Source organism: Sciurus vulgaris (assembly GCF_902686455.1).
Source record: "Sciurus vulgaris genome assembly, chromosome: 16".
Taxonomy (NCBI): domain Eukaryota; kingdom Metazoa; phylum Chordata; class Mammalia; order Rodentia; family Sciuridae; genus Sciurus; species Sciurus vulgaris.
The window spans coordinates 19,797,786-19,815,579 of NC_136477.1; the positions used below are offsets into that span (position 1 = coordinate 19,797,786).

The 17,794-nt window shown below is 42.3% G+C and overlaps 1 protein-coding gene across 11 annotated transcripts in view; it reads left to right on the forward strand.

Moving 5' to 3' along the window:
* Nucleotides 1-16,668, forward strand: part of KIF9 (kinesin family member 9) — a 51,134-nt gene extending 34,466 nt beyond the window's left edge. For all 11 annotated transcript variants that reach the window (XM_079116715.1, XM_079116719.1, XM_079116723.1 and 8 more), the window contains 9 exons: nt 467-522; nt 1,189-1,279; nt 1,942-2,075; nt 4,098-4,292; nt 5,683-5,897; nt 7,785-7,961; nt 8,272-8,387; nt 8,774-8,878; nt 16,380-16,668. In XM_079116715.1, the coding sequence (XP_078972841.1) occupies nt 467-522; nt 1,189-1,279; nt 1,942-2,075; nt 4,098-4,292; nt 5,683-5,897; nt 7,785-7,961; nt 8,272-8,387; nt 8,774-8,878; nt 16,380-16,430 (1,140 nt within the window). In that variant the 3' untranslated portion in view covers nt 16,431-16,668. The remainder of the gene's footprint in view (nt 1-466; nt 523-1,188; nt 1,280-1,941; nt 2,076-4,097; nt 4,293-5,682; nt 5,898-7,784; nt 7,962-8,271; nt 8,388-8,773; nt 8,879-16,379) is intronic.
* Nucleotides 16,669-17,794: the final 1,126 nt, after the last annotated feature.

The window sequence follows — 17,794 nt, forward strand, 5'->3', positions numbered from 1 at the left end:
TCTCAAACTAATCCTTGATCAGGGGTAATGCCGTAAGCTTTAGGGACCAAAAGAGAAGCTAGTGACTTTTCCCCAGCCACTGGTGATTGTGTCTGTGGCCACACCTAAGGGTTTGTTAATGGGGTCCTTCTGAAGATGAGAGGCTGAACCTTTTGGAAACAGGAGAAAGCTGATTAAATTTTATTAAAATTTCTTTCTTAGAAAGTGTTTTCAAGAACTAAAGAACTCTACTTAGATTTTATAGAGGTCTTCACTTAGAAAAAGTGGTTTTTATAGAGTCAGCAAATAGTTTTTAAGGTATTAATCAGGTTTTTCTCTGATCTCGAGGAGGGCTTGACTACCACTTTGCTAAAAACAAGATGATCTGGAGTCAGCTAAGGGATCCTGATTCGTCTCTGCTAACATAACCACAGTTTAGTCCCTTGGTGCCCATGGTCTAACCTCTGCCTTGCTCACTTCCCTACAGATAATCAACCTCAGACAGATCCAGGAGGTGTTCAACCAGTTCCGGGTGATTCTAAGGTGAGAGACTCCCTTATAGCTCCTCCTCTCTCCCACTTCAGGCAACCATTTTCATTTCCCATGGTCTGGGAACTTGGCTCCAAGAACATCCCCTTCTTTCCCCCATATGAGAAGCCAGAGCAGTGTTTGGGTGTGCCCAGGTCCCTGTTGATTGTTTATTGAGTTCATTAATTAGACAGGAAGTCTTGTGGAATGCCAACCCTGAAAGTAACCGAATCAGAGCGTCATGAATCTTCCTTACTCTCAACCTCAGGAGGCATTTATGGTTTATTTGAGTAGATATACCCACAGTCTGAGCAGCTCATACTGGCTGATGTCACAGAAGCTGGTCACATGATTCTGAGGGGCCTATTCAGGACAGAACCTATGTGTGATCATGGTCCCCAGTCAGGCTTAAAGCCTTTATTAAGTGTCATTTTGGAGCAGATGCACTTGGTGTGAAGGGTGGCCCATGCAGGTTTTGGGACTGGATAACAGTTGTATGTATTGTGGAAGGAGGGCAAGCCCTTTTGTCTGCTTTGCCTTCTGACTCATGATGATAGCGGTTACCCTTATCACACACATGGGACCTCACCCAAACAACCTCTAATCCCAGTACTTGGTTCATGCCTGAGCTTATTCAGCATGACACCTGGTATAAAGTGTTCTATCATTTTCTCTCCCAAGTCAACAGGAACAGGAAGTGGAGGCAGCCTTACGCAGGAAATACACTCTTATAGACAAGAATGATTTTGCAACCATTTCTGCTGTCCAGAAGGTAAGCACGGTTACCTCTTACTGATAGCACTTATCTCCAACTTTCCATCCTCAGTCAGACTTTTACAGAGGCAGCAGGTATCATGTGTTAACCCAGACTTAGGATAGCCACAGGGAAAGGTAACACTAGAATATGCAAGAATAAACCACTTTTGCATTGAAAATGACTTATATAAATTGGGGATATGGCTAAAAATAAACACGACCAATTCCTGGAATTAGGTTGGCAATAGATGTTAACATTCTCAGGAATGAGCCAGGCATGGTGGCGCATACCTGTTATCCCAGTGACTCAGGAGACTGAGGCAGAAAGTTCAAAAATTTGAGACCAGTCAACATTAACAACCTAGTGAAACCCTGTCTCAAAATAAAATAAAATTGAAAAAGGACTGGAAATGTAACTCAGTGTTAAAAGTACCCATGGGTTCAATTCCTAGTACCACAAAAATTAAAAGATCCTCAGGGATGGATTAGTCAGGGCCTTGATATGGAAAGTGAACATTTGCTAGGGTGGTCAAGAGCAGCCCTACTGAGGACAGCCTGGCATATCTTGGTGTATGGGGTAAACATACCTACCCTAAGCTTTGACCATATACACTTGTGTCTCTTAGGGGCCCAAACCTTCAATCTAACCCAGATCCTTTGGCTGACCTTTTTCTTCAGGCAGGGCTTATGGATGTTAATGGCCACCTAGTAGGTGAGCCTGATGGACAAGGCTTTGGACTTGGAATTGCCCCTTTCTCTACCAAACCTGGGAAGAAATCTAAGTCCAAGAAGACAGCCAAAGATCAGCCCAGGTAAGTGCTCTTCCAGCTTTTCTTGCTTAGCACCTGGCCTCCTTGGTGGGTACAAGCTATTTCCTCCCTTACCCTGGTGTTTTAGTGACTGGGTGGTCACAGTGGATATTGTTGCTGCCAGTGCTAGCTGATCCTTGGGACTCAGGCTGAGACTAGTTTGGAACCAGCCATAATACAAGTGTCACCTCTAATCTTCCACCCCATGAGGTGGAAGTTAATGTCTATTTTATTGAAGAGGAAACTGGGACTTAAGAGGGGAATTCACTTCCCAAAATTATACCACTGCTGAGTAGTAAAGTTAGGGAGAGGATCCCAGCAGCATACAGAGCCCATGCCCTCTGGTATGTCCTGTGGTTCCCTCACTACCACCACCACTTCAACAGAGTGCTTCCACTGACTGATACTCAGTCACTTAAGTCTCCAGTTCACCTTTCAGGCAAGATTCATTTTTATGTACAAGGCGGAAAAAGTGGTTAGGACCACTTAATGTGTTATGTCCAGGCTGGGCCATGTAGCAGGCAGGGGTGCACACTTCAGAGTTGATATCTGGGCTCACCAGACATCCTAAGAATCACCTAAGAATCACCTTGAATAAGAGGCATGAGCACCAATCTGTCTCTGTTTCTTCATCCTTAAAGTGAGAATAACAATGATAATAATGTCAAAGTCATTGAAGGCATTATGAAGATAAGTGAGTGAATACAGTTCCTGCACACGGGCCAATGTGGATTGTAGAAAAATGTCACATAGCAGAGGATGCCAATGGCCCTGGCCTCCAACCGCCCCTTCAGGAGGGGCAGTCATGTCCCAGCCTTCTCTGTTCAATAATTGGTGCAATAACATGCATTAAAGCTGATCTCCTGAGCTACACTTGTTACAAGAAGAGGAGGATATGGTGGAGGGAGCCATGGGCATGCTCTTGTCAGCGGAGTCCTGCTCAGATGTGCTGCTCCTGAAGGGAAGATACGTGAAGTGCCGTCACTTGGAGAGGGAGGATGGTTACTGGTATGGGCACTGATGCAGGTGGTCAGAGCCACAGGGCAGACCTGTCCTGCTTTGCCCTTGGTCCACAGGCAGACCTGACTTAGGTTGGGCTCTCTTCCCAGGAATACCTAAGTGATTAATACCTCAGAAGCCATATTGGTTTCTGAGAGCCTGCAGTCCACCCAACAGGTACATATGATTTGAAGCCATAGAGAGTGTGTCAGTCAACTTTCTGTCACTGGAACAAAATACCTGAGATAAACAGCTTAAAGGAGGAGAGATTTATTTTGGCTTAACATTTCAGAGGTTTCACTCCATGGTCACTTGGCCCTATTGCTGTGAACCTGTGGCAGAACGTAGTGGCAGGGAGCAGTGGCAGGACAGAGCTGCTTATATCTTGGCTGTTGGGAAGCAAAGAATGAGAGACAAAGAGAGAAAGGGGCTGCGGATAAATGTAGACCCTGAGGTGATGCCCCCAAGGACTTACTCCCTCCAACTCCGCCCCACCTACTAAGTTTTCAGCACCTCCCAATAGCTCAGTAAATTGTGAATCCATCAATAGATTAATCCACTGATAAGGTTAAAGCCCTCTTGATCCAATCACTTTTCAAAAGCCTCCACCTCTGAGCCTTCAACACTTGAAGTTTAAGGGGATATTATTTCCTCTAAACCATAACAAAGACTACCATACTTCCTAGGTGCGTCCTGCTGGGATTGCTGAGGGATCCTCATTCTGATAAAAGGAGAAAAATGCTTTCCTCCTCTTCCCCATCCGCATGGCTAGGGTCATACTCTTTGTCCTTGGGACATAATCACGATAGGAGCTATCAGTGGCAGAATGCCTGCCTAGCATGTCCAAGGTCCTAGGCTCAATCCAATCTCCAACACCAAAACACCAAGGAAAAAAAGGGGGAAAAAAAAGAGCCAAGTGGGGTGGGTGTCTGGTGGAATGAAGGCTGAATGAGAAAGGTCGCACCTCTGCCTGAGTTATCACTGCCTACAGCTAAGCCCTGGGGCTTCCCTGCTTTCTTCCTCCAGCTCATCAGCAAGAAAGGAAGGTGCCAGCAGCCCTGTGAGTGGCAAGGACCTAGATATGATTTCCACCTCCAAGACCCAACTGGTTCCATCCTCTAAGGATGGGGATGTCAAAGACATGCTGTTGCGGGACCGGGAAACTTCTAGCATTGAGCCCCTTCCCTCGGATTCCCCAAAAGAGGAATCACGCCCACCCAGGTAACCATCTAAAGGACAGCTCCTGTACCAGATCAACTCAAACCAGAATGTGATCTTCAACATGTAAAAAGTGTCTTCAGATAAAAGAGAAATAAAATAGGGAATAATAGGCCAGACTAGGAGTAAATCCAGAAATAAACTTGGGCTGGGCACAGTGGCACACACCTGTAATCCCAGTAAATCAGGAGGCTGAGGCAGGAGGATCACAAGTTTGAGGTCAGCCTCGGCAACTGAGCGAGGCCCTAACTTGGTGAGACCCTGTCTCTAAATGAAAAAGGGCTAGGAGTGTAACTCAGTGGTAAAGCACCTCTGGGGTAAATCATCAGTACAAAAAAAAAGAGAAAGATTCAACCTCAGGAGTCACCCAGGATACACAATTAAACATGGTACCATTTCATACTCTCCATGTAGCAATTATTTAAATAAAGTTACCTATCTTCTACATAAGTAATACATTGAAAAGACACTAAACCTCAAGATACAAGAGTATATCTTCTTTTCTTCCACTCACCTCCCAGGTGAGTCAGTAATTGAGTTTTTAGGAATCTCTTCTAAGGAAATAGAGATGAAGATAATATTTATGCAAAACATGTTCATTGCATTGTTAATTTAAGAAATAAAAAATTCATTTAAAACACCTTCAGTAGGCCACATTAGGGGAAAGACATTAAATTATTCTGTCTTTGGATTGTTCAAGTATGTGCATGAAGAACTTTTTCCACAACCTATGCACATTTTCAAACATTTCAAGAACTCAAAGAATTAGCAAATAACTGTACATCAAGCATCCTCTTAATTCTACAATTAACATGTATATACTTTTTTTTAATCTTGTGTCTAGCCCTCTGCCTTATTTTTTCTTGCATTTCAAAGTAAGATGCCAACATCAATTCACTTTACCCCACCCCAACATTTCATCTCATATCTCATTAACAAAAATTCTCAAAGAGTTTTTAATAGCATAAAAGATGCTTTGGTGAAAAGGATATAAAATAATATATACTGCATTGGCCTCACTCATTTCAAAGTATATCAAGGAAATCTCAAGAGACATACTGAGGTGTGGTTGCCAGTAGATAGTGAGTGGTTGTGTTATCTGTTTCTTGTCCTTACTTTCTTTGGTTTCTGTGATGGACATGCGTCCTTGTGTGCTAAATGAAACAGAGATTAGGGAATGAGGTTTGGCTCCCATCTGGGGAAAGTGGTAAAGCACCCCTGGGATAAATCCCCAGTACCAAAAAAAAAAAAAAAAAAAAAAGATTCAACCTCAGGAGTTGAACTTCTGCCTCCTGCCCACAGAAGCCACAGGGAATAAAGATGGTGTGCCTGGTGCCTCCTAGGCAGCTGCTCAATTTCTTATCTCCCTGGCCCCCTCCCCATCTTTCCCCAGGCCTAGCACCCCACCCTCCAAGCCAGTGGCCTTTGAGGACTTTAAGAATGAGCGAGGTAGTGAGATCAACCGCATCTTCAAAGAAAATAAGTCCATCTTGAATGAACGAAGGAAAAGGGCCAGTGAGACCACACAGCGCATCAATGTCATCAAGCGAGAAATTGATGTGACCAAGGAAGCATTAAATTTCCAGAAGTCACTACGGGAGAAGCAAGGTAAATGTGATGGGAAGATAGCCAGAGAAGATGGCCGTGGATCTCAGAGTTATCCTGCTTCAAGTGGGGCAACCTTGGACGCTAGAGGACCAGATGGGGGAGGGCCAGCTGAGGGCACTAGGGTGCAGTTTTCAATCTTGGTCATATGGCTTGGCTCTTGTCAGTAACCAGAGTCCTTCCCTGTTGGCCAGTCTCTGTCTGCCCCCATTAGTGCATTATTTCAGACCCAGATGCTAGGCCTTCCACCTGAAAGATGCTGCTGTCCATGGAGAAGCTTGGCCCTTGGTCCTGCAGAAGTATCCTCAGGAGCTGGTGACCCCTTACCAAGTCCTTGGTCTTGCTGGGATCTCTTCACTGCTCTGGGTAGTCAGATTGCAGCAAGGATGCTGGCAGGAACCATAAAAAATTGAGGAAGGAAATGAGAATGTGAATGCCAGAGGGCCAAGGAAGTCCCTGCCAGTGAAACTGTTCCATGTGCTGAACCCCTGACATCTGTGCTGGCTTCACAGTCTTGTGTCCTAAGGCAGATGACATGGTTGCCCCAAGATCAGAGGGCAGAGACCTCTGCATGGAGACAGTGCTTACCTGGTTTCCCTGACTCAGTGCTCTTGTTCCAGTGTTACACACTGCCTGCACTCTCACTGTGGCCAAGCTTGATTGTGCAGAGGACTCATGTGGGAGTGATTGTCAAGTGTAGATTCCCAGGCCCCCAGCCAGTGTTTTTGACCAGGAGATATAGAGCAGGGCCCAGAACTTGCATTTTAATGAGTGACCACCCTGACTTGGAGAGGGGAATTCAGAGGCCACTGTTACTTTCTGGCTCCATCTCTTCATGTTCTTCCAATCAGAGCACTGAACTACAGATTAGTGGGCCTTCCCTTGCTAAATTGCAACCTGGTTCCACACCAGTCTTTGTAAGTGATCTAATATCACATGATTTATTCCTGCAGGCCACATGGGTCATCTCACTATCAAGGAATGCATTTTACATATTCATTCCTCAGAGAACAACTTTATTTTGGAGGCGTTCCACTCATACATACCCTACAGAGCAACCATGACATGCTATTCCAGAGGGCAGAGCCCTCCAAACATCTGGGAGATTGAGGAAAGAGGGATAGTAACTCCAAACATGCCCCTACCTAGAACCTCAGGGAGAGAACACGGTGAAGGTCTTATGGGATCAGCAAACACTTCTTTGTCCCCTCTGTTCATACCTTTGAACATATAACTCCTCATCATTTGTGAATTTATTTAAAGTAAAATGCCTGCATGCTGTACTGACATATCATTTACTAAGTATACTTTTTTAAAAAATATTTCTTTCTTTATTATTATTATTTTTTAGTTGTAGATGGACACAGTAACTTTTACGTGGTGCTAAGGATTGAACCCAGGGCCTCACACATGCTAGGCAAGCACTCTACCACTGAACCACAACCCTAGCCCCTAAGTATACTTTTAAATGAACATTTTCAAAGGATGAGATAAAGAAGAAATAAATATTTTTAAAATAATCTTTAAATTTGTATCTATCAGTATCAAAAAAAGTTTTTTTTTCTCTTTTCTCCCCAAAGCAGTTTTATATCTGCTGTTATTAATGAGGAACCTTGCCCAAGTGCCATATGGTACTAGCCAGTGATGGCAGTTCACAATATATTTACAAGAAAAAGAAACATTTGGTTAATAGAAGTACCTACTAAATATCTTTGGCCAATGGAATTTAAGATCAAAATAAGCATGGCACATGTGCTATCTCCTCTGCCCACCCCTCCCTTTCATCCTAAAATGATTTGCCAGCATTTTTCCCTCTTTCTTGGATGCCGTCCTCCCCCCAACACCAGGTGGATGCCTCCTCATTCCCTGACCACCTCCATCACCCTGCAGGTGAGTACGAGAACAAGGGGCTAATGATCATCGATGAAGAGGAATTCCTGCTGATTCTGAAGCTCAAAGACCTCAAGAAGCAGTACCGGAGCGAGTACCAGGACCTGCGTGACCTTAGGGCTGAGATCCAGTACTGCCAGCACCTGGTGGACCAGTGTCGCCACCGCCTGCTCATGGGTGTGCCTCTTACAAGGGTTGGATAGCTGCTCAAGGTTGGGAGGCTCAGGGCAAAGTCCCAACCCAAGTTCTGAAAATGCCCTCAGAGCTGCTCACTGACCCAAGCAGAGCTGGGAGGGCTTCAGGCATGTGGTTCTCAGGTTCTTGAGGGCTGGAGATGGAAATGAAGACAGTTTGAGACCCTGGAACAGGAAGTGAATGGGGCTGAGTCTACATTGGGTACAAGACATGTTGGTGCATGCAGCCTTTACCTACTTCCTCAGGGTCTCCCGCAGCTCACCTCACAAGTGTGTCTCCCACCTCTTGACAGAATTTGACATCTGGTACAACGAGTCCTTTGTCATCCCTGAGGACATGCAGGTAGCACTGAAGCTGGGCACCAGCATCCGGCCAGGCATGGTGCCTGTCAGCAGGATTGTGTCTCTGGTGAGTACACAGGGTAGGGGCATGGTGTGGCAATGACTGAACTGGGGTCTTGCAGTGGCTGTACTCTCCATGAACATGGCAGTATGCATGGCATGATAGCTTCTTTCATGGCTGATGACAGGAGGCAGATGTAGGTCTCTCCTCAGTTATCACGGGGTAGGGACAGAAAGAAACACCATTCTTATTACTGCCTTCTGAGGTGACTCATCCTGCCCAGTTGGCAGTTACAGTGGGTCTGTGAGGATGCTGATAGGTAAGGGGGCTACAGGGTTGTAAGATATCCTGGGTGAGGCTTGCAAACCCAGAAAGGGGACTCTCCTGATACTTACCACAGGGCTTGCCAGGAATTATCCTGATGATACCAGGCTGTATTTGGTCTCCCCCAGGGAGAAGATGATCAGGACAAATTCAGCCAGCTTCAGCAGACGGTACTACCTGAGGGACCTGATGCCATCTCCTTCTACAATGCCAAAATCAAGACAGAACAGAAGGTAACTTGGGAGGTTCCTGTCTCTAGGAAGAGTGGGGGGCTTCAGGGACCTCATTATTAGGACACTCAAAATCACACTTCCTACTCTAGAGTTGCAGGGGAGGAATGGTGCCCACCCAGAGAGATCCAGTGTTACCCACAGTCTGTAGTGTCTTCTGAAGTTCCAGACAGGGACAGGGCTGGATCATAGAAGAGTCCCACAGACCATGAGCAGGCTTGGACATGGCTGGTGCATCCTGAGCCGTCCAGTGGGTGGTTCACAACTGAAGACAAGATTCAGGGATCCCCTGAGGCCACTGGCTGTCAGAGAGGACCTCTCCAAGGGCAGGCCACCCTGCTCAAGTGGCAGTGTACAGAAGATCACATTTAGCCAAGGCAGAGATAGACATGGTCTCAGCTGTAGGGTTCAGTCAGTGACTCTTCTCCCTGAGCAAGTTGGGCTGGAGCAGAGGCTCTCTACTCTGCCAAGGTCCAGCCTCAAGGCAGAACACAGAGGGCCTTGTGTGCCATGTACCTATCTGTGTCCAGAGGCAGTTTGTATATATTGGGACAGGTGCATGTGGTGTCACTGCCCAAATGAGTGTGTTCTTTATATTTTTATGAACCAGGTGTGGTAGTGCATGATTCTAATTCCAGCTACTCAAGAGACTGATCACTTGAGCCCGGGGATTCAAGGCCTGCATGGTCAACATAGCAAGACCCTGTCTCAAAAAAAAAAAAAAAATGTTTTTGTAGTTATTTATTTACATTTCAATAGGTGATAACATTTGGGTGTTCTAAACATTAAAAAAGCATGGAAGTGTAGCTCAGTGGTAGAACACTTACCTGGCATGTGTAAGGATGTGGGTTCAATCCCTGCAAAAAATAATAATTTTTAGCTGGATGTAGAGGTACATGCCAGCTACTTCGGAGACTGAGGCAGGAGGATCCCAAGTTCCAGGCCACCTTGGCAACTTAGTGAGATCCTTAAGAACTTAGACCCTGTCTCAAAATAAAAAATAAACATGAATAAGGGATATAGCTCAGTGGTTAGGCACCCCTGATCCGATCCCTAGTACCAAAAACAATTATGATAATGAAATCAGTGCTGGATGTAGCTCAGTGGTAGAGCACTTCTGAGTGTGCCCAAGTCCCTGGGTTCAATCCCCAGTACTGCAAAAAATTTTTAAAAAATTAAAAATAAATAATAATAATAATAAAATCAAAATAAAATATGATGGGTCTGGAGTATCTCAGTGGTAAAGCACTTGCCTAGCATGCGTGGGTTCAATCCTCTGTACTAGAAAAAAACAAATAAAAAAACCATGAAAGCATAAGTACCCTGCGCCTGCTTTTTAATCCTCCTCTCTGACAAGAAACCCCTACCACTTTTTTCTAGTTTTTTTTTTTTTTTTTTTTTTGCACTAGAAACTTGCTTTTCTCACTTAGCAATACATCTTGAAGATCATTCCATGTCAACCTATATAGGTGCTATGAGGATGTATCAAAAAATTTTTTTTTCAGTACTGGGGATTTAACCCAGGGACACTCTACCACTGAGCTACATCTCCAGTTCTTTTTATTTTTTGTCTGGAAACAGTGTCTCACTAAGTTGCTGAGTCTGACCTCAGACCCTGAGTTACTGGAAATACAGGCTCAAGCCACTGTACCTGGCTCAAAAGGGTTTGGTTTTTTTTTTTTTTTTTTTTTTTTGGTACTGGGGATTGAACTCGGGCATTTGACCACTGAGCCACATCCCCAGCCCTATTTTGTATTTTATTTAGAGACAGGGTCTCACTGAGTTGCTTAGCACCTCACCATTGCTGAAGCTACCTTTGAACTCAATCCTCCTGCCTCAACCTCCCGAGTCACTGGGATTACAGGCCTGAACCACTGTGCTCGGTTTCAAAAGATTTTTTTAACCCAATTCATATTAATGAACATTTAGGAGTGTACAGGTTTGTTTTTTTTTTTTTTTTTTTTTTTTTTTTTTAGTTTTCAATGGATCTTTTATTTTATTTATTTATTTATATGTGGTACTGAGTATTGAACCCAGGGCCTCACACATGCCAGGCAAGCGCTCTGCCACTGAGTCATAACCCCAGCCCCCAGTTTGTTTGTTTGTTTTAATTATTATTGTTGTTTTACTTTGTTGTGCTGGCAATTAAATCAATGCCCCCTTTTTATTTATTTAGTTTGTGAGACCCTTTATTAATACAAATATAGCTGAGATAATTGAGTTTTACAAATGTGAATTTATACATGTGTGAAAGGAATTTACCATATATGAAAGGAAGGCAATTATGTAGAAGTGAATTTCTTGCTTAAAAGGACATTTGTAATTTTTATAGGTCTGCCAAATTGCCTGCCTACAGCTAAACCCCTCTGTACCCTTATAGCAGCCTAAAGGTTGCTCACAAGAAATACTATCCCATTTTTGTATTGTTTTCCAATCTGAAGGGTGAAAAGTGTTCTCTCAGTGTAGCTTTAATTTGTGTTTCTCTTATGATGAGTGAACTTCTTTTCATGTTGAAGAGTCATTTTAATTTTTTTCCTGCAAACTATTCACATTTTTGCTTATTTTTCTTTTTTCTCTTATTTTTTTGCAATTCTGGGAATTGAACCCAGGGCTTCACACATGCTAGGTAAGCACTCTTCCACTGAGCTACATCCCCAACCTCTTTTGCTTGTTTTTCTATTGGTTGTAGGTTTTGTATTGTTTATTCTTTTTTTTTTTTTTTTTTCTCTTTTTAGAGCATCATAGTTATACATACTTGGGTTCATTTTGACAAAATCATACATGTATGGACTTCGATTTACTGCATTTTAGTTCCCATTCCCCAACATTTCCCTACCTTCTTTCCTCCTATTTTCCTTCCTCTGATTTTCCTTTCATTCATTTTTAGTTATTTTTGATTGGTGCTTTCTATGTATACATTCCTGAATATACATGTAGAATTCCTGTAGTATATTTATATATGTTCGTAACATGATTTTGTTAAATCTGTTCTGTATTTCCTCCTTTCTTGTCCTTTCTCCCTCCCTATCTCCTCCTATAACTACACTGATACTTCCTATATTGTTATGATATCTGATCCCACTCCTGCCTTCTTTTTTTCCCTTATTTTACTCAAGCTTCCACATAGGAGAGAAAACATTTAACCCTTGATTTTCTGAGTCTGGCTTATTTCACTTAGCATGACATTCTTCATTTCCATCCACTTACCAGCAGATGCCATAAACTTTATTTTTTTTCCTTAATTGTAGGAATTCTTTATATATTAGAGAGGTTAGATTTTTATGGTATGAGTTGCAGCTACTTTTTCCTATTTGCCATTTGTCTTTTTACTTTACTTTTTATTATTTTATTTTTTAAACAAATTTTTTTGTAGTTGTAGATGGACTTCATGCCTTTATTTGTTTACTTTTATGCAGTGCTAAGGATCAAACCCAGTGCCTCACACATGCCAGGCAAGTGCTCTGCCACTGAGCTACAGCCCCAGCCCTTGACTTTACTTTTTTGTTGTTGTTTTGTTGATTTTCTATGACATCAAGTGTCTTATTTAAGCTGCCAAAACAAAACATATTACACTGAGTAATTTATAAAAAGCCACAATTTATCGTTCACAGTTCTGGAGGCTGAGAAGCCCAAGATCAAGGGTTCAGCAGATTCAGTGTTTGGTGAGGACTCTCTGCTTCAAGATATGGCACCTTCTAGTGGGTGGCACCTTCCATGGTAGATAGGTTAAGGTCTAATTAAGCTCTCTCAGGCCTCTTATAAGGGCAGTAATCCCATCCATAAGATGAGAGTCTTCATGACTTAATCCCCTACCGAAGGCTTCATCTCTTAATACCATCACCATGGCGGTTACATTTCAACACGTGAATTTTGGAGTGACACCAACATTCAGCTCATAGCACAAATTTGTCAGAGTTTTCTTTCTTAGCTTCTGTATCTTGCATCAAATAGAAAGCCCTTCTTCTAATTGAATTCATTTTTCCATTTAGAATTAAACTGACATTTTCCCTGATGGCTATGAGAAGCTGAAACCCATTCAAAGAGGATTGAGTAAAAGGGGATTGTTACATGGATTCTGAAGGTCCCCCAGAGCTGCACCTCTCATATCTATGTCATGTACACAAATCACAGGGGTCTTGTATTAGGACGCAGATTCTGATGTAGTAAGTCTAGGATAGGACCTGAGATTCTGCATTTCTAATAAATCCTCAGATAATGCCCATGGTGCTAGACTAAGACCACACTTTGAGTAGCATTCCTAGAGGTCTATCTTAAGACCTGCGTTTATTAGGTACAGAAGTTCTCTTCTATTCCTAGTTCATTTACTCATTTTTTTTTTCTCCTTTTCATTATGAAGGGATATTGGGTCATATTTTTTTGCCTACTGCCTCTCTTTTCTCTCCATTAGATATATTTTAGGCTTTCTCATTCTATCCTCTATCTCTCTTAAAATCTCTTTTGTTTCTTCTAGCTCCTCATCTCTCTATGCTGTAATTGGGTAACTTCTTTAGATTCCTGTTCCAGTTTATTAATACCCTTCTCAGCTGTGTCTAATCAGCTGTGTCTAAAAATTCTATTTGGTTCTCCTTCAAATATGCTTGGTCATATGTTATAAACTCTTTTTTTCTTACTTTTTAAAAACAATAACATTTTTTGAGATAAAATACCATACATTTCACCCTTGAAATTGTACAACTCAGTGGTTTTTAGTGTCTTCACAAATACGTGCAACCACAGTGAATTTCAGAACATGTCATGCTCTCTTTTTTTTTTAACTCATAAGTGTTTTCATGTCTTTTTAAGACATGACATTCTCTTAAATCATAATGATGTAATAATCAAAATCAGGAAAATTAACAGTAAAGCAATAATATTATTTAATCCAAAATCCATACTCAACTTTTTTGTAGTACTGGAGGTTGAATCCAGGGCTTCACATATGCAAGGCAAATGATCTCTAATTCTGAGTTATATTGCCAGCCCTTTTTATTTTATTTTGAGATAGGGTCTCACTAAGTTGCCCAGGCAAGCCTCAAACTTACAACCCTACTACCACAGCTTCCAAATAGCTGGGATTACAGATATATTTCACCATGGTTGACCATTTTCAACTTTTGACTATTCTCCTAAAGATGTCCTTGACAACTATTCTCCCCTCTTCCTCTGGTCCAAGATTCAATCTAAGATTACATATTACATTTTGTTGCAATGTCTTCTCAAATCTGGAACAGTTCCTCAGTCTTCCCTTCTATTTCATGATTTTGATATTTTTGAAGAATACAGGCCAGTATTTGGTAAAATGTATCTTAGATGTTTTCTTACTATTAAAATTCAAGTTATGTACTTTCAGCAAGTGTAACAGAAATTATGTTTTTCTTGGTGCATTGTATCAGGAGGAACATGATGTTGCTTTGTTCCATTGCTGGTGAGGCTAATTTAGGTCAATTGGTTGAGGTCATCTTGAATATATAAGAGGATAAGAGGATAACATATCTTTGGCTTTGGAGAAAGAGCTTCAAAAGTTTTATTGCCTTGTGTAAATTATTTTAAATTTTCTTTAACTAGCATAAGTAATTTCAAGATCATAGAAAATGTGACTGAAAATGATTTGCATGGTTCCCCTCATGAATTTCTCTCTTGCTATCATAAACAAATTTTGCACTTTTTTTTTTTGGCGGGGAGGGGACATTTTTATGTTTATTTGTTTGCTTTTGGTACTAGGGATTAAAACCAGGGGTACTGAGCTACATCCCCACTCTTTTTTATTTTCATTTTTTTAATTTAATTTTATTTTTTGAGGAGGTATGGGGGATTGATCTCAGGGGAACTGGACGATGACTGAGCCACATCCCCAGCCCTATTCTGTATTTTATTTAGAGACAAGGTCTCACTGAGTTGCTTAGAGCCTTGCTTTTGCTGAGGCTGGCTTTGAGCTCACTGATCCTCCTGCATAAGCCTCCAGAGCTGCTGGGATGACAGGTGTGCACCACCATGCCCGGCCTCATTTTTTATTTTGAGACAGGGTCTCACTAAGTTTCTGAAGCTGGCCTTGAACTTTCGATCCTCCTGCCTCAACCTTCTGAGTTGCTGGGATTACAGGCATGCGCCACCGTGCCCAGCTCAAACCTTGCACGTTTATTAATTGCTTTCAAACTTTCAAATAACATTTAAATTCTAAATCATTAAATAGAGGAACCATGTGTTTCTACAGGTCAAAATTCCATTCTTTCTATTCCCCTATCTCTAGGAGAACTCTTTATATTGACCATTTTTAATGTTTAAGACATGCCCATGCACACAGATGTTACAAATGGACCATTTACAGTATATACATATGTATATGTATGTATATATGCAGTGGATCAGATTTTTTTGCAGGATCAAAATCTGTTGCCTGTTTTACTGAGTTTCTTCTATAATGGAGTGTGTGTGCGTGTGTGTTTAAACCTTGAGGTTCACTGCAAGTTCAAGACCAGTTTCAGCACTTTAGTGAGATCCTAAGCAATTTAGTGAGACCCTGTCTGAAAATAAAAAATCAAAAGGAATGTAGCTCAGTGGTAAGATGCCCCTGGATTTATCCCCAGTACCAATAAATAAATAAATAAATAAATAAATAAATAAATAAATAAGAAATCATGAGTTGATAACTTAAGCTCTAGGAGTCCAGAGCACATATGTTGAAATTACTTCAGGAAGGGTTTGTTCATTTTAGCAGTTGGCAAGAGAGCATCACCAACGAGACATTTTAACCCCATCAAGAATCCAGGCTGGGGATATAGCTCAGTTGATAGCATGCCTGCCTTGCATGCCCAAGGCCCTGGGTTCAATCCCCAGCACCACCAAAAAAAAAAAAAAAAATTGTTGGTCTGGGGATGTAACTCAGTTGGTAGAGTGCTTGCCTCACAAGCACATGACCCTGGGTTCAATCCCTGGCATCGCAAAAGAAAAAAAAGAATCCAGCATTTTGGGTTCATTCTTCTGCCTTGTGGGGGAATTTAGGATTTGGCTCCATATTCCAAGCTAGTTTTTACATGTACTTACTTACTGCCCACTCTTTCTGTTTCAGCTCACTTTTTCCACCTGCTTTCTAAAAGCAGAGCAATACAATAATAGAATTTGTGAACATCTAGCTGATAGCATTTACAGAGGGAAGGTCTTTTAGAGTTCCTTGACTCTGACTCCTCTGGAGACAGAATCATCTTTTGAACCATTCTCTGTCAAAAACTTTCAAATAGGTCCTTGAAACATGCATGCTTCTTTTTAAACATACTTGCAGATCATTTTAATGCAGTTTTACATACTTTCTTTAGGATGAAAGAATGAAAGTGTTTGAATATAATGTTATTTTTCTTAGAATTGGTGCTATTCAGAGGGAATTCTTACCCAGAAACAGTGAGGTTGGCAGGAAGAATGATGAGGTGAATGTGAGTGACATAGTTTTGGAGTCCCTGTTAAATCCACACCTCCTGATCAATTCCTGTTTTATCTCTTTTTCTTTTTCCAGCATAATTACTTGAAAACCATAATGGGCCTCCAGCAAGCACATAAAAAATAGTATCATCAGTACCTTGAAGTTCCTTCAACTCCAACCTGCTTTAATGGAGCTGCAGAATCATCTGGAAGCTCTAACCACTTTGCTTCAAGTCTGTGGCACAGCACAGAGAACACATAATGGCTTGCCTGCTAGGAAAGGCATCGTTCAAAGGACGCCCTTACTCGTCTCCACAGAACACTTTGGGTTTTAATTCACTGTCTTATATGCAGGGACAGATAAAATTACTTTCTAGTTTGGACTTCTAGTGCTCATTCAAGAAATGTGTTTTGGGCTGGGGATATAGCTCAGTCGGTAGAGTGCTTGCTTTGCAAGCACAAGGCCCTGGGTTCAAATCCCCAGCACCGCAAAAAAAAAAATGTGTTTTATTTCCTGTGTGAAAGGACATCTTCCCTATATACAGGTGGGGTTGGAACTGAGTCTAGTGGGAAAGCAAAAAGGTAGCTCAGCCAGGCTCCTCTTGGTGGGATCCCTCTGGTTAGCCCCTTTCCTCTAGTGGATGGAGATCCTAGGGCAAACTTGGTCTGAAGAACCCTGCTTCTCACAGTTTCCTCAAACCATAAGTTCTGTCATGGCATCCTTTCTGTGTTACTGAGCCAGTGGATGCAGAGGGAGGCCCTCCTTCCTTGGCAACCAGGAGAGAACCCATTCTAGCCAGTGGCCCCAGGAAGGAATGAGGCAGATCTTGGTTTATGTCCCAGAAGTGAGTAAACACCTTCTGGGAGGCATGCCCTTTGTGTGTTATCAGCACATATGTGGGCTAGGTGTCAGGGCCTCTCTCTTTCTCTCTCCCTGCCCCGTGACCCAGAGAAGTACAAGTGAAAGTGGCCAGGATGCCCTGGATGGAACAGGAATCATCACACTGTCAGGGCTGAATAGGAAAGAAAAGACATTTTTCACTCTCCAGTACAGTTCTCAGGCATGGCTGGTGCCCCTGGCGATTTTTCCAAAGAGGAAAAGCTCAGTGCTTTGCTCAGAGGAGAAACTGAGACTTCCTGGGGGCTTCTAGGATGGCTAATGCATCCCTGGGCTGGGAAATGAAGTCTCTGTGGAGCAAGAAATTTCAGTATCCTTAGAATCTTTTCTTTCACACCCACTTCTGTTCTTGTGGGCCAAGGTCTCAGCATTGAGTGTACTCTGTGAGTGCTCCCTGAACACCCCTTGGTGCTGCTGTAACTGGGGCCAAAAATGGTAGAGGAGGATCTGGTCACTTGGGAGGATGTGAGAGATAACATCTGGTGGTCGTGTCTAGCTCTTGGGCCACTTTTTATGTGGAAAGAAGGAAAGAACCAAATCGTCTTACCTGAAGAAGAGAAATGTGAGAGCATCTCAGGAGGTGTACCAGGTAGAAGGAAAGGAAGGGGATT